Below are 23694 nucleotides of genomic sequence, written 5' to 3'. Positions count from 1 at the left end.
GGAGATCGTTAAATTTATCTCCCCTATTGCAAGCAGGATCAGCTAGGGTTGTTGCTCAGGGTCATTGTCTAGATATTTTTTTAATATCTTTGAAGATGAAGATTCCACAATGTCTCTAGGTAACCTGTGCCACTGCTAGGTCATGCTCATAGTAAAAATTGGAGGTTTTTTAGAACTTAAGTGGAATATTCTGTATTTCATTTTGTGCTCATTGCCTCTTGTCCTTCAGCTAGATTTCACTGGGGAAAGTCTAATCTTTATTCTCAGGTACTTACATACATTGACAATACTCCCCTGAGCCTTCACTTTTCCAGGCTGAACAGCCCCAGCTTTCTTGGCCTTTTGTATTTCTGATGCTTCAGGCTTTAAATCATCTCTGTGGTCCTTCACTAGACTAGTTTCTTTATGTCCATGTCTCTCTTGAACTGGGAAGCACAGAGCTGGATCCAGCACTCCTGGATGGACCTCACCAGAGCTGAATCAAGGGGAATGATCACTTCCCTTGGCTTGCTGGCAACACTCTGTGATGCAGCCCAGGAGGTTGTGGGCCTTTGCTTCTGCAAGGGCTCACTGCTGACTTGTGGTTAACTTGGTGGCCACCCGGACCCCTGGGCTTTTTCTACAAAGTTTCTTTCTGACCCATTAGCCTGGTGCATCACTTATTCCTCCCCAGGTGCAGGACTTAAACTTCCCTTTTCTGAGCTTCATTAAATTAATTCCATCCCACTCTCCTTATCTTCTGCTAGTTTTTAGGTTCTTAGTCCTGTTTTCATCATTGTTATGCATTTTTTAACCAATAATTTATGAAAACCAGAAATAGTTCTAGTGCTAAATCTCAGCTCAGTTCTAAAACTATCAGCCTGGATTCCTTCTTTCACTTAATTGAAATCTCTTCCTGACCTCTGTGTGTGTCTATATATGTATACATATATATGTAAACACATTTCTCCAGAGTCTCTAAAAATTGTATACCCATGTTTATTTATTTATTAGTGGTATGTTATACATGCCCAAATAATAGTCATGCTATTTTTATGTGAGAAAGGTGGCCTAATTTTAATTTTACTATGATGACAGGTAATCTTCACAGAAAACATTGTAAAGAGCTTTCAATTCTGTTGTAAGGAGACAGATGCAAAGCCACTACAGAAAGGCAAACTCTTCTCCAGTTATGCTTACAATCACAGTAAAAGAGACTTACTCACATAACTTCAGTAGGGCATTTGATGGTGGAAGAGCAATCTTATGCCACCTCAACCTTCTTTTTGAATAGACTGGAAATGTCTTTCTTTATATCTGAATTTATTGGCATGGTATTTTTTTAATGTGCTCACTTGTTTCTTTTACTTTTGAAATGATGTTTTATTAAGTCTATTCTGGCAAATACACATAAAATATTTAACTTCCTGCTGTCTTCCAATAGAAAAAAGAAAAAGCATCTGTCATTAAGAAAAACAATGCCTATGCAGTGGCTGTTGCCAACTATGCTCCAAATATTACCAAGGACTCAGTGCTACCAACCATCTCCAAGAGTGCTACAACTGCAGAACCCAACAAGGCAAAACCAGAAGCCAAGCCACAAGAAGCAAAGAAGACATTCAACAGCGTTAGCAAAATTGACAGAATGTCTAGAATAGTGTTTCCAGTCTTATTTGGTACTTTTAATTTAGTGTATTGGGCTACATATTTAAACAGGGAGCCTGTCTTACTTGGCTTTGCACCATCAACCTAAAAGCTGACTTGCACCGAGGACTTCAAGCATCATTCTAATCAGATAGGTTGTTCGCTATGTACAGTCCGACTAATAACTGCTAATCTGTGAACCATTCTGTACAGTGTGTATATAAATGTCTTGTCTGTGTGTCTCCAAAGGAGGGACACAGTGTTAATTCATGGGTCTGTAAACAGATAGCACCCATGGCAAATACAGCCAGCTCTTTAAAATTAAACCCAGGGGACTTCTGTTAAACTAGGATTCAAATATACAGAATTATATTCTCTCCGTACAATGAGATGAAGATATGATCCTACATAATTATTTAGGAACACTATTTTTTTAATTTAAAGTTAAAATATTTTTCTATAAAGTAACTAATTCTACTTTAGTGAAAGAAACTGTCATTTAAAAAAGTGATTTTTTTAAAAAGGTGTAATTGTTTCATACAATAGCAGTACCCATGTACATAACAGAGTATGGAGGTCGTACAGTTCTGCTCTTCACAAATATTCTGGATACAAATTAGATTGAAGAGGTAGTAAACACTACTGTATGGCAAAAAACCACAAGTTTCTTACTTCTGTCCTCTTTGAAGCTGTTAATAAATTCATCTAATTGATTTCAGGGAAAGGGGTAAATCAAATTTAATATCAACCAACTTCTGCTAGTGAAATACTTATTTTTTTCACTCTTATTTATTTGATATTACTAAGCTGAATTGTCTGGTTCAGCAAAGCTGGATTTTTTAAATTATTATTTTTGATTTAACTGAATTATTTTCAGGTTTATAGAATCACTCAGAAATTTTTCAGGTTAAGTTTATCAGTAATATAATTTTTTTTTTCTTTGCTTAATGTTTTCCTAAAGCCTGCCATTACAATATTTACCTGTATTTGTCCCAGGAAGCACTGTTTTCAAGGGAAACAAGAATCATGATTTAAGTTTAGGAATATGTCCATAAAATAAAATTTACTGCTGCTTTTGTAAATTGCAACTTTACATTTCGCTGACATAACTTTACAACAACTTTGTATACTAGAAATGATTTTGCTAAGATTTGAATGTTATTTTTTTAATAAAAGGTCATGCATCATCAGTAGGCATCAACTGTATTTCATATACACAAATATAACAAAATTGGACCTGCCACTGGCAATTTTATAAGAACATTTAATACTATCAGTAAAATTGTTTTTCTTCTGAGCCTTTGCAAAGATTCTTTATGCCCCTAAAGGCCTGGTAACTCATAGCATATATAATAATTGTGTACTGTATTTAGATTTTGGTATACTTGGCCAAACAAAAAATATTTTGATTCACACATACATTAGCAGTTATTAGTTGACCTTTAAAAAAGATACACCTTTATGATGATGTCTTCTAGTAGAGACATATGTAGTAGTATAGTGTCATTTATTGCAGTTTTGTACAGTAACTTGAGTATAGTGCATAAAATAGATATGTTCAGAGTTTAAAAAAAGTTGTACAAATATTTCTAAAATCAAATAAAAGAGTATCTTAAGACATGAAAGTGTGCTAAAAACAACAAAGAGAAACACTGCTTTCTTTTGCTGTTTTATTTTCTTGCTTTTTCTTTGCTTTTGATGTGATTCTGTTTTGAACTTTGTGTGACAGTATAGATGCCAAGGTCACAAATGCATATTATAAATAGAATTAATAGTTAAGACAGAGTTGACATCACTAAAATAAGGACATTTAGTAGGTTATAAAAGAAAGGGAGAAGCATGGACAAGGCGTGTATCCCTTGAATTCCCTCTAATTAAACTGTCAGACTAAACCTTTCTCATCAACAGTAGCTTAAAAATGAGCACTTTACTCAGAACATTAAAATAAAAATATCCTTATTTTCATATATATTTATATGTAAATGTAGATCTTCCATGTAACATGGAGATGTGTGCAATAGTGTGATTATGAACAAACGGCTAGAAGGCAAGCAATAAAAAAAAAGGGTTTTTTCATGGTATAAGCGTACATTTTTAAAATGTTTCATTTGTAAATTAAAAATTTTCCCTTCAACATCATGTTGTCCAGGTATGAATAAATATATAAATATGTACATATGTACAAATAATTGTAAATATTAGGACTGTAGAAAAATCCCTCCACTTTTAGCTGTTTTTGGCAAAGGGCTCTGACTGTATAGTTTAATGGAGGCCCCTGCTAAAATGCTCTTGAACTTGAATAGCTCAGTTATGTTTTCTGTGGCTGAGGTCTCCTTCCTGTGACCCAGTGAGAGTTCTTACCTTCTGTTCTTATCGGCAAGATCTAGGGACTCTCCAAACCTCACCAGACTGAGGCGTGAGAAACAGAGGTTTGTGTTTCACCCTTGGCTACATCCCAGGAACTCAAACCCTTCACAGTGTTGAAACTGTTGTGTATTTCTCCATGCACGACACTGTATAGTCAGAAGTCTCCCCATGCCAAATATGAGTGTGCTCAGTCATGTTGAATTACCTGATAATGAAGGATTTTGCATCCTTATCCAAGAATGGGACCTCCTCAAAAACTTTTAATGGTAAAGTCTTCTCCAACAAGACTTCTCTGGAAAATACCGTCTGGGTAACTCAGAGCTCCATGCAAATGCATTTCTTCAGTTTGCACAAGAAGCCCAACACTGTCTCGTGTTAGTCAGCCCTGCTGCTACCACTTTTATTGGGTACAACTATTTTTTCATTCACTGACCCTTTTCTCTACACTTGCTTGAGTCATTAGAAAAAACAGGTGTTTATCACATGGTAAAGTTACATTTATTGCCCATTTATATAGAAAACTAGGCATATCATATAAACTCAGTGAAAAAACATTCAAAACATTTAAAATATACATGTGCAGTTATTGTGGGCATCAGTTTTTAAATGGACATGCTCTAGAAAATTTAGTTAATTGGTCTACATTAAAGCAATCTTCTATGAGAAGAAGGAGTATGCTGAAACATTTACAGTGGCCCAACTGGGTACACATAAGTTGCACATTTGTAAGACTACCAACTGGATAAGTCAATATAAATGTAAAGATTTAAGTGAATGGAGTGTTGTGCAAGGAATACCAGAATACAAGAGTTAGGCCTTACTTTCATTTAGAAGGAATGTCTGTCTGAGATTTTAAATCATATCTCAAAAATCTATGTGCCAAATATGTAGAGGTTTCCTATAATTTGAGTAAATCTTGCAGGTCATAAATACTTAAAGTGGGGAGTACGAGTGAGAAAATAGAAGTCACTTCTCTATCAAGGACTTGCGCATGGAATCTGGCGGTGAATTTTTTGGTTGGCATATTAATCTAACCTACTTCTCCTATTATTCTTGGGTCAGCATGTCATATTTTATGATTTAAGAAATTAATAAAATAAAAAGAAAGCTAAAACACTGTGGTAAAGTTAGATTGGAATTACAGTAATTCTAAATGAGGTTTATGAAACAGGCTTCCAGTGTAGTACTGGGGCACATACTGATGGATGCATGTGTCAGTTAATTTAACAGTAATTAATAAATCAGCATGAAAAGTAGAGATCAGCACAGTTTATCAGCCAGAGTTGTCTGCTGGAGACTTCATGACAGAAGAGTAGCTTAGAAAATTCTCAATTATGCTGTGGCCAATTAAATTACCTCCACCTGTCATATGTGAGCTAATTCAACTTGTAACTGCTGCATTGTTGAGCATCTTTAAAAAAATATTATGGTAGGCATTCTGAGATATGAGCTTTAGTTTGGCAGACCACTCATACCACTGAACGTTATTCTAAATTAGGGAGCCAATTTATCCGAATAGTCACAGAAAAGAGCATCTAGTGACTGAAGAGAAGCCTTATCTTCCCAGTGGTTACAGATAACGTACAGAGTGATGAGACTTTTCAAAAAAAGACCAAAAACTGTCTGCATGAAATCAACCAGAAGCAGCAGGGAGGAGGTAGGGATGTATGGGGGAGGAAAGGAGAAAAGAGAGTACACAAATGGCTTTGTTACCATGGCAGTGGAATGTGAGATAACTGAGGAGGAAGTTGCTGAAGGAGGTAATGTGTATTTTTGTTTCAGCTTCAGTTCTGAGCCTTCACTGCCACATGTGAGTTGTGGACAGTATCTTCTAGAGCACATAAAATGGAAATACTTGTATAATTCTACTGAATTTGAGGGACACGAGTTGTGCCTTTGAAAGCGAGAGGCCTCTAGTGACTGCTTTGTGAAAACAGACCATGCAATACTGTGTGTCTCCTGCTGTTTGGAACATCTTGGATGGGAGGAGAAAAGAAGCTTCAGAAATTAAGTAGAATTTTGTTAATTCTACGCTTTGTTTTCTTAAAAAGCATGGCTTTCACTTAAGCACAGAGTCAGCACTCATCCTCCATACCTCTCATTCCTATTCTGAAACCTTAGTTGTGCACAGGTTTTGCCTTGGCCTTCACAAAACAAATGAAGTCCATGCTGCTGAACATTACCACTCCCAACAAACTGGCATGAAAGATTATTTCAGTGTGGATATGAAGCTATCATCATCTATGCCCGATTCTGTGCAGACACATAAAGCTAAAATTTATAAAGCCATGCAACGAGTTATAAAGTAGAGGAAGAAAACATTTAAAAATAAACCCAGTAAGTTAAATGGCTTAATTTAAAAAACACAGTTTGACAATTGTATAAATGTCGAAACATACCTAAATAGACTCTCTGAGTGTAGTATAATTTCATGTCACATATAAAGTTTTTTGTCTTACACACATTTCAATGTTAAAGTAATTATGTGAATTAGTGTAAAAGTCAGATCACCCTTCAGCCTTGAGTAGTGAATGGTTCTTTATAAAGCAGTGTTAGGATTCCTTCCATCTCATCCTAGCACCAGTGAACCTCCTGCTAGAATGTTCTTAGTGTGCAATATAAATTCAAGTTACATCCCTTTCATATCTCTTTTTTTTTTTTCTCCTTAATCAGGGAAACTTCCACCTCATTTCTGTAGATGACCCAAACTCCCTAAAAAATAGAACTTTTAATTATTTTCTAAATCCAATTATTAATTACCGCCGTCTGAGTATCAGTGAGAGACTTTAGGTCTTTAGTAGTAGAAGTTAAATGTATAAAACTTTTTCACAATGCCTGGCATATGTAAATCACATAAAATGTTTTCTTTCCCTCTACTTTAAACCACTTAGTTTTCTAGATTCAGGTCTTTCTAGGTGAATCTTTTAGCTTGTGTTTTTGGAGTCTGTGATTATATCTTACTGGAAGAGGATAAATTTTGAGAGCTTGACATCTCTGATGGAGATCAGGGCAAAATTTGCACTGAATTTAAAATAGAACTAATTTACATCTTCATCATATTCATCTCTATCAATGAATTCAGTAAGGACTTTTACAGAAGAGGAGTACACCTAATTGCACCCGGGCTCTCCTTTGGATATGGGTTGTCAATTCTTTAATCTATGAAAATAAGCCCTTAAAGAAAGTGTCAATCATACTGGAATACAGGACTTAATGTCTGTTTTTTCCTTGATATTTATTAATGCTCTTTAAGAATATTGTGAAAGTGCTGTAAGTTAGGATGAGGTGATAACTCTAATAAAAAGGAATTTGGAGGATACTTTAAAATATGCAAGATAATGTATACTCTTCCTCTAGTGTTGGAGTCTACATAAATATATATGATTATATTTTTATTGTTGGATAATTTAAAAATTCTATTTTGCTTTCAAATTCTTTACATAATGTGAATACTTTACTTGATAAGGTGTTCAGGAGTGTGTCCTTATGCATTCAAGTTTTTAATGATTGCAATGAGTGCTTTCATTCATCTGATATTAAAGGGGGTGAGCTTCAGCTGGTTGAAGTGTTATATTTGCTTTCCTATACTTTATCCATCAAACTATGTCATTGAGGATGGATGGATGGATGGATGGATGGAAATAGTGAATGGAACAAGATATTACTTTGATCAGCTGCTTTTGATATTCTTTATTAGATGTTCATTTTGGCTGAATTTATCAGTTTATAGGCTACTGTAGCTTAGCAATAGCACGGAATGCAATGTAGTAATTTATATCTGTTAGGATGCATATGCACCGTATATGCATATATGCATATGCATCTACAAACTGTTAAAAAATCAGTTCCTAAACTGCACCCCTCCTCCCTCTCCCCTCCAAATAGTCACTTTATTAGGATACATTTGAAGGCACTTTAATTTTAATGGAAGTGATTACACTAGATGTTGTTATACTTGATTAAAAAAATAGTAAAAATAAAGTGGCCTCTGATTCATACGTGGTTTGCAAATTCTCAGTTGGGCTGGAGTCAGAAAACATTTATGCATTGTATGACAAATCTACTTTAGTGAGTCACTTAGGTGTGAAAATGTATAGGACTTGGAAAACAGGCACTCCCAGTATATTAAAAAAATAAGGGAATGGGAAGAATGAAATCAATAATTTTGAAATTAAACACCAATCAAATATGCACAATAAGAAACTGCATGATAAATGTAAGTATACTTAACCTTGAACATCAATGTCATATAAAATCTGGGTGACAGTTTACTTATTTAGTAGGTTTCATAGTTATAAATAATTAAAGAAGATTATAATATTCTGTAATTTGTGACCTTGTTTTAACTGGGAAAATTGTTACTTTTCTAAAATGTAAAAGAATTTACTGGATTTATGTTTGAATGTGTCACTGCTTGCTGTTGAAGAATATTTATTAACCACATGCAAAATATTGCTTAACATTATCTTTTTGTACTTCTTATTAAAGTTAATTTAAATATAGCACATTTTGTATTTTTGTTTTTAATGCTTTGACAGCACAAATATTTAATTCCCTTCATGTCTTTTCTCTTAGGATTTGTGTGTTGGTATTTCATTTTCTTGTTTTTAAACAACCCATTACAGCCTCTATGAAGGTGCTTTTTTATTAAAGACAGTATTTCCCAAAGGAAACAAACAATATATTGGAAAGAAAATATTCCTCAGCTTGGTGAGAGTTTAACAGATTTCCTATTTATATAATGAAAATACCCTCATGTATTCGTATTACAAAATGGCAATGTTTCATGTTTTCTGAAGGTTATAAAACATGTTGCTTCTGGGTATACACTAACAACCAAATGGTGTGGAGCATAAGAAACCTCCTACCAGACAGCAAATGGGATCATATGGGCTAACAAGGCTTACTTAGGAACAAACAAAAGACTATGCTGTTAGTAAGTTGTAGGTTTGGGTTTGGTTTTTTTGTTTCAAAATGAACATTCTGATTCCAAATCTTTCAGTGGAAAAGCTATAGATTTTTCTGGGATGATCCTTTCTTTTCCTGTAAAGTCACATATTCTCACAAGAACCACATAAATGTTCTTCATGAGGATGATGAAGAACATGACATTCTTCTGTCCAAATTGGAGAGACATGGATTTGAGATGTGGACTATGTGATGGGTAAGGAATTGGCTGGATAGACACAGACAGAGAGTTGTGGTAAATGGCTCAATGTCCAAGTGGAGGCTGGTGCCGAGAGGTGCCCCTCAGGGCTCAGTTTTGGGATTGATGCTCTTCAATATCTTTATCATGGACACAGAAAATGAGATCCATACACTGTCAGCAAGTTTACCAATGACATAAAGCTGAGAAGTGCAGGTGACACAGTAGAAATAAGGGATGCCATTCAGGGGGACGTGGACACACTTGGGAAGTGGGCCTCATGAGGTTCAGCAAGTCCAGGTGCAATGTGTTGCATCTGGGTTGGGGCAGTCCCAGACTGAGAGATGTCATTGAGAGCAGCCCTGCAGAGAAGGGCTGGGGGGTTCTCATGGATGAAAATATGGCCACGACCCATCAGTGTGTGCTCACAGCCCAGAATGCCAACGGCATCCTGGGCTGCATCAAAAGCAGCTTCACGGCAGTGATTCTCCCCTTCTGCTCTGCCCTTGTGGGACCCCACCTGCACTACTGTGTTCAGGTATGGGGTCCTCAGCACAGGAAAGACACAGATGTGTTAGAGCAAGTCCAGAGGAGGCCATAAAGATGCTCAGAGGGCTGGGACATGTCCTGTGAAGACAGGCTGAGAGAGCTGGGTTGTTCAGCTGGGAGAAGGGAGCTCTCATTGTGGTGTTTCCATACTTAAAGGGGGCTCATCAAAAAGAGGAAGAGGGGCTTTTTACATGGGTTGATAGTGATAGGAGAGGGGCAATGGTTTTAAACTAAAATACAATTTAAATTTAAATTAGACATTAGGAAGAAATTTGTTACTCGGAGGATAGTGAGGAACGGGCTGAAGTTGCCCAAAGAAGTTGTGGATGCCCCATCCCTGGAAGTGTCCAAAGCCAGGCTGGATGGGACTTTGAGTAACCTGGTCTAGTGGAAGGTGTTCTTTCTTAAGGTAATTTATGGAATGCTGAGGGATTAACAGCAATGCAGAAAATGGTCTAAAATATGGTATATTTTTTTCAGGAAACTCTTAATTCAAAAATCTGTAATGACTTAATGAATAAGTATTTAGTTTCAAAAATGTGTTTTATGTATGGATAAGAAGCAAATAGGGGCCTGAGTAATATTTGCAGAATTGACAAATCATATGGGAGAAAAGAACCATTTAAGCAGATCCAGCATGGATTTTGAACATTTTGTCCTGGGCCTTTGTGATGGATTGGAGTCAGAGTAAAAGTGAAAGATGAATATTCATAACATTTTAAATATTGAAAAGAAACTCTGTTTTCAAGTTCTTTGCAGATCTTTTGAGACCCTGGTAGAACTTCTTTAAAAGGAAGGAATTTAATGTCTCTTCAACTTTCCAAAGATTGGCATCATTTTTTGTTAATGCTGGACATGAGTGACAAATTCAAAGAATGTGACAGTTTTATGAAGATTACTGTTTTTTGTAGAGCAACATATTTAACTCCTGCACTCCTCTCCCTTCCCCCCTCCCCCCATCTCAAATGAACTGTTAATGTTGGAAGTAGTAAGAACCAGCAGTTAAAATTGCCCTCAAGTAGTGGCTTGACATAGTGCTCTTAAACCTTTCTGATGGAACACATTTTCCTTCAGAAGACTTTTCTGTTTTGTACCACAGCCACCTCACACTAAACAGGTTAGTGTTCTCAGAAAGGACAATGGTGGGAGTTTAGAGTCAACCATGCTTCCATTTTCATTATAGGCAGAGTTCAGCTGCTTTTACTGTAGGTTGTACACAATGGTCAGTGCTTCTATTTTTAAGAGAAAGAGTTCTGACAGCATTAATACACGAGAACAAGTGTCCAGCAATGAGCCAGTGATCAGGTGATACCTGGAATATCAAAGACTAGATCCATCTGACAACTCTGCCATTTACCAATGGTAACTTCACACCTCACACTTAGACACAGTATTAAAAAAAAAAAATCCAAAAAGAGAGTTGCAAAATCTCAGGGAAATATAGGAGGCTTTTGAAGTGTATTGATGACAACTTCCTGGCTGAGGTGATAGAGGAGCCAAGGAGCTCAAGCAGCTCTTTTGCAGCTCATACTTACAAAAGGAATGAACAGGATAGTGATGTGCAAGCCTTGGGTGACCACGAGATGGAGGTGCTCAGGATCCTTAGAGGAGGGAACAAGGCAAAAGTCTGGATATTAACCCTGGACTGCAAGGGAGCAGACTGGCCCTGATCACTGCACAGTGCTAATTCCATTCACAGCCCCAGGCAGCTGAGGGGAAGACTTGAAAAAGTCCCTTGGTAGATGGTTCTGGAAAGAAAAGTGGTCCAAGGCTGATTTTCAAAAATATTCTTCTCCAACCTCAAGCAAAGTCCAACTCTGCACACAACAAGTCAAGCCAAGGTAGCAGGAGGTCTGTACAGATACGTTGGCCTTGACTAAACTCAAACATTAAAAGCTGGAAACAGGGCCAGATGACCTGGAAGGAATACAGAATTTTTAGAGAGAGTCATGGAAAAACAAAAGTCTGAGGATGGGAAGAATGTAAATGCTACTCCTACCTTCAATGAGGGTATGGTGACCTACAGGTCATTTTTGCCTTGATTGTTGATTGGTTTCTTTGTCACAAAACAAATACTCCTGGAAAACATTTTCAAATATCTTAAAGACAGCAGACCCCTTGAACTTCATGTGTGTGACATTACACGTGAAAGTCTGGCATCAAGGAGTGTATCTTTTCCAGCAGTATCAGTAGTATAACATTACTATTATGATGCTAGCAATTTTCTGATTCTGCAGATACTTTTTTTCCTACATAAAAGAGTTTAGGAAAAATTAGCTATATCTCTTGCATTCCCACAGCTGTTAACACAGTAGGCAATCCTTCACCATTGCCCGCTTTCTTACCTTATATGCTGATGTCTTATTTTGCCTTAGAACAACAGTTTAATTTCCTTGCAGCTACAAAGAAAGTGTCTGAAGTGTATGCTCAACATCAAAAGATACAGCACTCCCTGAATCTGCAGACAATCTGACTCAATAGATCACTTCTGAGAAGTGTCATTTTAGTGTGTTGTGGAAAAATCAGTTAATCATTTAATTGGTACTCTAATTAAGAGAATTTAAGTAATTTGAGCATGGAAGAGGGTTTGTTTTCTCTGCCAGGCTACAAATACATATTTTTAACTTTACTGCTTTGGAGATGGGAAAGAGGAAATCATAACATAAGAGCCTACTGAGGTTTAGGCGGTACTATATTATAATGAATCCAAAAGAACTGAGTTTTGAAGGTTGCAAGGCAAGGAAGGATGTATTTAAAAGTTCCTTTTAAAGTTATAAATCTCATATTAACAGTACAAACACCTGCCCTTTAATAAGAATTTTTTTCTCTCGTAGAACACATGCTAGAATTGCAGGCCCATTTTGGTGTTAGTATGGAGAACTCTTTTGCCCACCACAGAAAACCAGTGTGTGAGAAGGCTTTTCATGCGTTTCATGACTTTAGTATTTTCTTCTGTATTGAAGATCTCTTATTACAATTTGATATCTTATATTTCTGACTCTAAAGTGCATGAAATAGTCCTTTTAATGCCAAGAAGCTGCAACTGAATCAACATTTTGCCTGCTATCAGTTCTCCATTTTCACAATGAAAATTCTGAAATTGTCCATTCACTTCAGTAGACAATTCATGGCAACAAGATGATTTCTATTTATTGTGAGCTAATCACAATGTCATAAAGAGATGACTACTTGAAATTATTGCCTTTCTCACTACTCATCACACTTGTTGCTAAAGCCTAAGTGTTTATGTCTGAAATGTAGTTGCTTTGTTGACAAATTGTAAAAATGACAAAACTTTTAAGACCTTTGAGCATGATACACATATCAATATTTTTTTAATTATTTCACTGTTGATGAAATAGTGAACATCAATGATAAATGAATAATCACAATGAAATGAGAATCTTCTATGAGTAATATTTTGTTAATTTTAGCAGTGTCTTTGGGTTATGACAAGAAATATGTCTCAGCTTGACTTCCCTAACTCCCATAGCAGATTTTATTCTTTTCCACTCAGAGTTTCTACCTGGTTTTATTGACTGGATTTATTTTTAAATAAAGATGATTAAACTATTCCCTTTCCACAAAGAAATATAACTTCTGACATTTATTTTTTTATGTATGTCATCATTTAATTTCTCACTTCAGTAAATATTCCTGAATCCCTTACACCTGCCCAAGCAGCAATTACTATATCCTTGCATCCAATTCCATTTTTCAGTAACAGTTAATTTTTTTCATGTGCTAAGTGTTGCAATCACAGATTAATACTACTTTTCAGAATGTATGTAAGTGTCCTTCATCAGAATTTATTTTGATCCACGGTGAATGAATCTTGTAAGATTTGAATCTCTGATTAATAGATGATACATATATTATTCACAAAGATTAATTATTTCATTTGCAAGTTAATTTATTGATTACAATTTCTAAAATGTAGACCTTGTGTAAAATCTGAAACAAAAGCCTGTCAGGCTAAAGATTTCTTCAGTGGAGTAGTGGGTCACTGCATATCATAATTATGTATCTGTATTAGGAGGAATTACCACTGAGATGATAAAGTCTGCTTCCTGTCTATTCCTTGAGGAAAGCCATAGCATTTGAGTATGGAATTTAGTGCAGCATTCTACTGCAAACAAACAAGGCTGGAGCGGTATTTTTGACCTAGTGAGCACCTGACCTTATGATATATGCAATGTTCCCATTTTTAGTAGTCTACACATTAAATTTCATTTACAGAAAAGACCAAATCAAACATTATGAAGTGCTAGTCCTTCACCCTGTGTCTCTTTAGCTCAGACCTCTGCTTGAATTGCAGAGCAAGCCCTCTCAGGTTGAAGGGGTCTGGTGTGGGTGGCATTCCCACCTTGCTGAACTTGCGAGGCTCCCTGTCATGGAGCAGCAGTGACCAGAGCACTGTCCAGGGGAAGGCCCTTGGTTACCCACATTTGTTAATGGCTCAGTGACCCAATCAGAGAATGGGATTCTGTTGAAACAAAACCCCTTGGTACTCATGTCATGTCTGATTTGCCCTTTTGCCCATATGGCAATGTCCCCTTGCCTCAGGTAATTAATTTAAATTAATGGGGCTCTTCACAAAGCACTTTCCTGCCCTGGTGGGCTGTGAGGGCAGATCTGCTCTGCATGACTGATTTTGTCCTCCAGCTTCTCTGGTCCCCTTCAACACCAACAGGCACCTCGTGGGACCACTGTAGGAGAGCAAAGCTTAATGCCTCTCTGTCCTACATCCTGTGGTGTTCTGGAGACCTGTGACAGTTTATTTGGTTTGATACATACTAAGTGAGCCACCAAAAACTGCCTGAGGAAGGCAAGAGCCCTGGTGATCACCCTCTCATGGTGCAGCTGCGCCAATGAAAGTCCATAGTTGTCTGCTATCTGACCAGCTCATTCATAAGTTTAATTGCAGTCCCAAAAGAAGCACGATGGAATGCAGCGAAGGTGGGGCCAGAGCTCTGTCCTCTCATTGTAGTGGTCCATAGTGAGGTCTTGTTGCAGCAAAGAGAATGACTTTCTATAGGCATTATACCAAGAATTGTTTTCAAACTACCTAATCCAGGATCAACACCAGCAGTTAAGCCTGAAGGCATTATCTAACCTTCAAGGACCATTATTTTTTACAGTTTGCCATTTTTGATCAAAGCTTTTAAAATATTAAGAAATGTTGAGGCCATAAAATAACCTGGGTATCTGTTTAGCAGCCCTTTGTTGGTATCCCAGTGAATACCTCACTTACCATTCTTCCTACCCAAAAATGGTTTAATTTAAAGAGCAAAAAGCGACAACACATCTGTTATGTGGTGTAGTACCATAGGGAATAAAAGAAAATGAAATATGCAAAGCATCTAAGAAAATAATTACTTTAACTGAGAAATAATTGGAAGGAGAGAAATTGTTCAAGTAGATTACTTCAGGATAATGACTCACACTATTTTCATAGCAAATTACAGAACAAATCTTGTCAATTTGGCATATTATTTGTATGTTTGAATATTTTTAATGGATTTTAAAATTAAAATCTTAGAAAATGTTTGTGTTTCTAATCCAAACTACCTCCCAGAATGACTTATTTTAGGGATTTGATCCTTATAATTTTCTTTTGCATTTCAGAAAATCTGACTACGTAAAAGATTATGATTCATTGATACACTTGTTTTAAAAAGCAGTTCAGCAAAAAGCACAACAGACATATTTCTTGCCAAGCCAGAAATGTGATCATTTCAGTAAAGTCTTAGATTAGGGTTAAAAACATAGATTGCACAAAGCACATTGTATACACAAGCATGAAAACGTAGTTTCCAATTCATAGGGAGCACCTACAATAAAAATTAAATGTCTTCTATGAGAGAGATCACTGGTTCTTTAAGGATTACTTTTGAAGCAATCATTCTTAATATTTAGAAAAATAATAAGAAAACCTGTATAAGTTTTCCATCTCACCTGCTCAGGCAACTGTGTAATACTCTTTAAAGCATAAAAATATTTAACAGGCACCTGGATTTCAATAAATGTGTTGTGGGATAGGAGGATGTATTTTCATTTCATGGACTATTTCCCTCATTGTGAGTCAGAAACACAGTCTAGGTAATTGTCATTAGTTACATAATTGGAGAGTAACTCAATCTGACACAGAAAGCATCAGAATGTGAGTATCAGCACCTGTACTATTTGTGAATGATTTGAAATTAGTATATAAGTATTTAGGAAATGTTATTCTAATTTCAGTAGGCAATATTTTGAGGGAACTCACATCCTAATGCAATCTCTGAAAAAGCAGATCCTTGATTTACTTTCTTGCCCCAGGCAGATGGTGGTGCAGATGTGCATCTCCAAGCTGGGCATGTTTCCCTCTGATAGAGGCATGCATAAGAAAGAGGAAGTGCAGATTCTTTAAAATCAATGAAAAAATATTTTTTGCTAGTTTATCTTCTTCAATACTGTTTTCTTCCCCAAAAATTAGTACTTAGATGTGCTTTTTAATTTGAAGCTATCCCACAGAGATTTTGAAGAGGGGGCTGCAGCTGATTTGACTTCTACTTAACAGAGAGCTCATGTTGCAGTTAAGTTTTAGCAAATCTTCCTGTACTTAAAGTGTCTCCCTTTTGTTCTTGCAGTCTTCTATCAGATTATAAGAGGCTATATAACAAAGAAGAGATTATGTAATAATGTACCGCTTCAACTAAAACATATTTCATATTCATTCTTCAGTACTATATATCCCTTTCATATAGTCATATTTCAATAGTCATATTTCATAGTCACCAAAACAAATTCAGGGTTAGCTTGTACCTCTCAAGGTGACTTGTTCAGGATAAAGGCAGCTGTTACTGTGTTTCAGCTCTTTGTAATGCATGTACAAGGCAAGGAGGGCTTTATCAAAAGAAAAATGTTTTAGTTTTGTGCTTTTTTTCTCATAGCAGAAAGTCAGACAAACAGAGAGCGATTGAACTTGTACTTTCTCAAAGCAAACTTGCTGAACAATTGAGGAAGAATACCTTTTTACAAAATCAGTTTGTTTAGATTCCATTTGGTTATGTTTGCTTTGGTTTTTCCTAACACATTTCATCCCATTGAATTTTTCCCTAGTTTAGTTGAAAATAATTTTTCTTTAGGGTCAGGCTTTTCCAGTGTTTTTCCAATTTTTTTTACACCTTCAAACATTTCTGAAAAGAATTTGTTTAAATTCCACTAGTTTTGGGTATTGGGGGTTGTTTTCTATTAGATTTTGGTGTTGACTGTTTTTCTGATATGTTTCATTCTAGTGAATTCCTTCTTAGCTTAGTGAAATGAATTTTTCCTTGGATTCAATACATAACATCCTATTTCTTTCTATAAAAGTATGAGAACTTAAAAGAGCATTTCTGAGTGTCCTATCTCCTCTCAAGCCCAAGGAAGATTAGATTCAATGCACCTCTTATTTCTGAGGCACAGAACTCTGGGGAAGAAACATTTTTGTTTACAGAAACTTCCGCATGCATTGGAGAGAAGTCAGGCAAAATACCAGGCAAACCTCAACTACATAATACCCTTTGCAGATGGTTTGAAGGTATGAAGGCGTAAGCATTTATAATGTATGTAAAGCCATAATCCTTTCCTTAGCTTTTCTGAATCATCAGAAATTCTGCCTGGTTCCTGAAGGCTGGCTCAGGGAGGGGATACTCAGAGGTTTTTGGAGCTGCAGATGGGTACAAAGAGCACAGGGAGCCTCCTGCTCCTGCAGGGCAGCAAGGGCAGGGAGGGAACTGCCAGCTGCCAGGGTGTTTGCTGTCTCCTCTTTTTCCCTTGAAAACTGACTTAAGACTGCACAGGACAGTGAAACCCATCCTTTTGCAGCAGAAGAGAGGGTTTGAGTAAGATAAAATAGCAGCAAAGAAAGTTATCTGAAAAATCCATGGTAGAGAATTACAGTGAGTTTGCTGGAGACAGTGGGAGAACTTATCAAGACATCAAAAAAACATGCAGTTAAATCAAGCAGAGGATTCATATAATTAGATGTTTTTTTCCTACAGAAACCAAAATTTGCTCAGAAAGGGCCTAGAGACAATTCAAACCCTTGTTAATTCCCAGAAAATCCCATGTTAGTACTCCATAATAAAAACTGTGGAGTACTTTTGTTATGTTAATAAGATAGCCAGGTGCCTTAGAAGCACTTTTGGGAATAAAACTCCCTCTAGATGCATCAGATGTAAGCAATCACTTTACCTGCTGTATTTTGGCAAAGTAGCTTGCTGTATTTTTTCCATCGAGAAGCACTTGAGATTGTTTAAGTATTGGAATAATGTAGGAGAAAATTAGAATCATAACAAGTGTTAAATAGCCCTAAAGGAGCTTCTTGGCTCAATAAACTCACAATATTTTTATAAGGGATGTTTAACTCAAATTTATTTAAGATATTTTCTACCTCTTCCAACTTGCATGGTGTTTCAAATTATTACTGAAATGTTGTGTGGGAGCATGGATTAATTCTTGCATATTGAACTGATCCCCAGGGAATTCTCTTACAGCACATCACATTGTAGCTCTTGATAAAATACAGCTCAGAGTTTTACAATTTCCTTTCCTTCAGTATTTCCGTTTCCAGTTCAGTTAGTATGAATTGCATCAAAAATAGTTTTATCTTGTTTTTCCTTTACCTTGATTCACAAGGATTCTTCCCACATATTTCGCATGCACAAAGAGCACATTTCTTGTCTGAGCAGGAAGAGTGAAATGTCCCATCACTTCCTTCTCTAGAAATAATAGCAAAGAAAGGTCAACCTCAAAGTCTCATTTCCTCAGATACCTTTTCTTAAGTTTGATTTTGAGATTTATGAAGCTTTTACTAACCCAAGAGACTCTTCCCTCCAGTATTATAAACCTCCTAGGAGCCTACAGTGCCCTGCTCCTTGTACTGCAGGTATGGAAGAGTAATTGCAGGGGTATTGTGTCACAAATGGAATCCCTCAGTTCTGTTACACACTCGTATTGCAAATTTACCTACGCTACATGCTTGAATTTTAGTTGTATTTTCATTGTCATGAGCATTGGTGAAAGAACATTTCTATCTCATTGTCTGTAAACACTTAATTGTTTTGTCAGAATGTTAGGGCTGCTGCATAATATCCAGCCACCACAGCATCTGCAAGATGCTGTGTTTAAAGCCCAGCTGGTAACTTTGCAATTAATTTTAAGTGAGAATGGTTTCTTTTCCATTAGAGAGTCCTTTACTCAGTAACAGGTAGAGCTGGGAGATGACAGCATTAGCTAAGCTCAGTGCTGCCTACTGTAAACAACCAGCCTTTTTTATCCCAGACACTTTCATTTAGTGTATGAAAACAGGCTTGAGACATATATTAATACCTAGGTAGTGACTTTGCTCTGCAAGAGTTGTCTTTTAAAAGACTTGTTTGGGTATCCAAGAGTTATTTTTTCCCAAAAGGACATTTCACACATAGATATCATTTCAGTCTTGAAGAACTACTACTTAAATCTGCTGAATGCTGGATCATTCCTAAGGGATTTCAGGACACCACATAAAGTCAGCTTTTATAGGTCTTGGATGCTTTATGACTAAGACAGTATTTTGAAGTGGAAAAAATGTCTTCAAAGTAGATAGAGGGGAAAAAAATTAAAAATTATGCTTGGACAATTCAGAATGGAGAAAGTAACAATCAAACACATTAATAATTTGCAATATTAAATCACAAACTACTGTGTTACTCCTTTTAAAAGAAATTTCCTGAAGACATTCTCCTTAAAAATTATTGATTTATGTTAGGATGCAGATTATTTAAGAACTCTGTAAAAGAATCAGACACATCAGAGAGATAAAGAACATGGATTTTCTGGAAAGGACTTTTGCAAGGGTTATGTATTCAAGAGGGGCTTCTATATATTATCAAAAGAAGTGTTGTGGTGTACAAACTGGCTTGTTGTCTTTCGATAACTCTGTCTTGGTCTCACTGGCCATGATTTTTATAAGGGATTTCAGAAGTTCTATTCATGAGCATTTATCACTAATTTATAAATACTTGTTTAAAAAAAAATACTTGTTTTATGTCATTTTATGTAGTATGTAGTATCTACTAGAGAAAAAATTATAATTATACTCAAACAAATATCAAAGATTTAAGGATCATTTTTTTCAGTGTAATTTCCTCACAGAAAAGTCTCAGAAATGTACTTTTAGACAGGAGTCTTCTACAGACAGAAGGAAGTAGGACTTTCTGTCCAAAGGGAAGAGTTTGATCTCAGGTGCTTCACAGGAGCATTGGAAGAGGAACTGTAAGTGGAAAAGACAAACCCTCCAGCCAGACTTGCACCCAGATGGGATTACATATTCTTCTGCATTTGCAGCAGCTGGAGCATGCAGGTATTCCAAAGATGGACAGGAAGTCAAACAGTGTCTGTATGAGTGAACTGAGGGTACAGGTATTCTTTGTGTGTGACACAGGGCTTCTAACTCCCGTGATTTAGAAGAAGCACTCAGTGCTGTCAGCTAGCTAGTGCTGTGGAGGCTTCTGCCCCTCCCTTGCTGTAGCTTGTGCCTTTACCCTGTGCTATCCCTGCTTGTTTCCAGAGGTGTTAGCACAGCCTGTGGCAGAATTCCCACTATTCTCATTTTGATTGTTGTGGCATCAAAAGTGATGAAATATACCTGCTCACTAGGCCTTCATATATGCACAGCCTTTGTTAAAAGACAAGCTGTCCTACTAATTTGTCTATCATTACATTGGATGAATATGTAAAGAGGAGTAAATAATACATGAGATATGCTACATAACTTTAAAGAGCAGTGCATTCAAATTACAATTAAGGGTAAGGTAGCAGACCAAATGCTTTGTGTAGTGTGTCCAGACTAATGAAACACACACATGCAAACTCAGAAATTTATTGTTAGTCCAATTAAAGTATTAGAAATCTAACCAAAATTTATATTACCAATATAGCTATGATTATGCTAGCACATACAGTTGAAATTAGCCAATTGTAACAATTTCTCATTTAAAATACAATTGTTGAACACAGATTTCCTAGACTCTTTTACACACACCTCTATTTTTCTGGGTCAGTATATAGATGGAGTTACTGTTAAGTAGAATATAAAGGAGGAGTGTGGCTGAACTGCAGATCCCACTTCCTTCTTATTTCTGGTTTCAATTGGTGTTATATTTATGTGTTTGCTAACTAACTGACTTGCTCTTTCTTCAATGGTCTGCAAATTCTGTGTTATCATTGGGGTTTAGTATATATAGTGTGTTTTCCATGTCTTAGATACTGTTTTCTATACTTAGTACTTTTGCTGCCTTTGTTACCTCTACATCCAGTACTACCCTGGTCTGCAGCCTTTAGAGTTCTGATGCCATCCTGCTCTTTCACTTTTAAGGCCCATTCTACATCTTGTGCTTGAATTTTTGGAGAGCACTGTTTTTCTTCAAAAGCCTGGAGCTGTTCTTTCCCAGTAATGTAGCATTATATTACACAATCCAGTGAAACACACAGCCTCATTCAAGAGTAACTTAAGGGCTCATGCCACAAAGAGGAATGCTCTATGGTCACATCTATTAGTATACTGATATGTTTCGGTAACTACTTGTTATTAAAATCTATTACTTATGGTAGTATCACTGTTATGGAAATTGCTGTACCAGAAGAGGGATTTCAGTCACTAGAAATGGACTAGCAATTTTAAAAAGTTTACAGTGTGTTACTTTTGGTGTTTATAACTTGTCAGTATGAGTTAGTAGCTTCTGGAACTGAGGGCATATTTGAACAGCTGAACTCAAATCCTTAGTGCACTTTGCACATTGTCAAAACTGTGTAGGATTAACTGTGGAGTAATTCTGTTAAAGTGCATTGCATGTGAAAAATTCATTGGTAGGTAGGACTGGGATGCTGTTTCTAGCTCAATGATTGCATCTTGTTGTTATTATAACCATGATTTAAGTCTAGTGACAAAGTTAACAGTTGCTTCAATCCGTTTATATTTTGCATAGGTATTTACACCACCTTAAGCAGGATGGCAACAGAACAAGGACAGACCAACATGCTGATTACCAAGCCTGCTCCCATTCAGGATCAGACATTATGACAGTCACATATTTATAATATTATTTGGGATTCCTTAGTGAAATCTGTGGACAGGCTACATTAGAATAAAGACCTACAAAAATAAAATTCTGGAAAGGAGTAAAACTTGTTGCAGAAAAGAAAGAGAACTGGGAAAAAAACTTCCAAAAGCTGCATTGGTGGAAGATCTTCAAGATAGTGGAGTTTGAGATGATTTTTCAAAAGGGTATTTGAATAAATCTGGGAAAGAGTTCAAAAAGATTTAATTAAAGATTTAAAGACATTAAAAGCTACTAAAACTTATAGCAATTTTTGATGTAAAAATAGTGTCACCAAGACCTGATGGCAGAACACTCCCCTGGCATTCTGAGAAATCAGTTTCAAAAAGTCAACCCTTCTTAAGACCTTCAGGTACCAATCATTAATTCTCTTAGTCCAACAACCAAATATTCAGGGAGGTATTCAAGCATAAAATTCTGATTGAGAACCACATTGCAAATTGATCATTAAACCAACATACCTCATCTCCTACCTCCTTTAGTTCTTTGTTGAAAAGTACTAAGGGCTCTTTGCTTTCAACTTGTCTGTTTGACAAATGCAACCATGGTAAATCCAAAAGAACTGCACTTAACCTCTAATTGTGAAAAAAATTTTCACAATTTTTTCAGACTTAGTGAAGACATGGTGTACTTATAAAACCTGGTGTAGTTATAAACTGCCAGGGTGAAGAGGCAGGTAAAGTATTCTATGAGCAGCTGGCTGATGTTTCATGATTGATAACCCTTGCTCTTGTGGGAGACTTTAACATGCTGGATGTCTTCTGGAAACCCAACACAGAGGAGAAGAGGCAGCCTAGGAGGTTCCTGCAGTGTGTGGAAGATAATTTCCTGGCAGAGCTGGTGAGCGAGCCTAGCGGGGAGGGATCCCATTAGAGCTGCTGTTCACAAGCAGAAAAGGGCTGGTGGGAGATGTGGTGGTTGGGGCTGTACTGGACACAGTGACCATGAAATGAGAGAGTTCTCAATTCCTGTTGAAGTAAGAAAAGTGGTCAGCAAAAACCTCTGCACTGGACTTCCACAGGGTGGTCATTGGTGTGTTCAGGACTCTGGTTCAGAGAGTCCCTTGGGAAACAGACCTTAACAACAAAGAGATCCAGGAAGCTGGGACATACTTTCTAAAGTGAATCTTAAAGGTGCAGAAGCAGGCTGCCCCTATGTGCCAAAACACAAACCATCATGGAAGAAGAGTGGCCTGGTTGAACAGAGGGAAGTTGCTGTAACTCATGGGAAAAAAAGAGAATTTACGACCTTGGGAAGAAGGGGCAGGCAACCCAGAAAGAGTACAAGGATGTTGCTAAGTCATGTAGAAAGAAAATTAGAAAAGTGAAATCTCAACTATAACTCAATCTGGCTAGTGCTGTGAAAGATAATAAAAATGGTTTTATGAATATATTAACAACAAAAGCAGGGAAAAGGAATATCTACACCTTTTTATTGAATGTAGAGGGCAATATTGTCACCAAGGATGAGGAAAAGGCATGAGGTACTTAGGTACTCCACACCTGTCACTTAATGTCTTCTTTACCTCAGTCTTTAACAGAAAGGCCAGCTATCCTCAGGACAGCCAAACTTCTCAGTTGGTAGACCAGGACAAGAGTCCCTGGCAACCCAGGAGGAAGTAGTTTGTGACCTGTTGTTCTACTCAGATACAAATCTATGGGGCTGCATGGAATTCACCTGTGGGTACTGAGGGCACTGGCAATATTGTTTTTTCTTCCTCTATAGGAAAATTACTGTTAAAAGCCACCACCACAATTTACAATGTAAGAGTAGTGCTTGTGTGTATAGTAGTTACTTTACTTTTTCAAACCCATTCATTTCAGAAACACTCCAGCAATGCAGTCATGACTCTGTACTTACAGCTGAGAGAGCAGGACCACTGCA

The 23694-nt window shown here is 36.7% G+C and overlaps 1 protein-coding gene across 2 annotated transcripts in view; it reads left to right on the top strand.

The window, feature by feature from the left end:
- Positions 1 to 8492, top strand: part of GABRA2 (gamma-aminobutyric acid type A receptor subunit alpha2) — a 63450-nt gene extending 54958 nt beyond the window's left edge. For both annotated transcript variants that reach the window (XM_072928140.1, XM_030270998.4), the window contains exon 10: positions 1424 to 8492. In XM_072928140.1, coding sequence (XP_072784241.1) covers positions 1424 to 1732 — 309 coding nt within the window. In that variant the 3' untranslated portion in view covers positions 1733 to 8492. The remainder of the gene's footprint in view (positions 1 to 1423) is intronic.
- The last annotated feature ends 15202 nt before the right edge of the window (positions 8493 to 23694 follow it).

Source organism: Taeniopygia guttata, chromosome 4, assembly GCF_048771995.1.
Source record: "Taeniopygia guttata chromosome 4, bTaeGut7.mat, whole genome shotgun sequence".
NCBI lineage: Eukaryota > Metazoa > Chordata > Aves > Passeriformes > Estrildidae > Taeniopygia > Taeniopygia guttata.
Note: the sequence above shows the minus strand (reverse complement) of the source record. Positions and strands in the feature narration are given on the sequence as shown.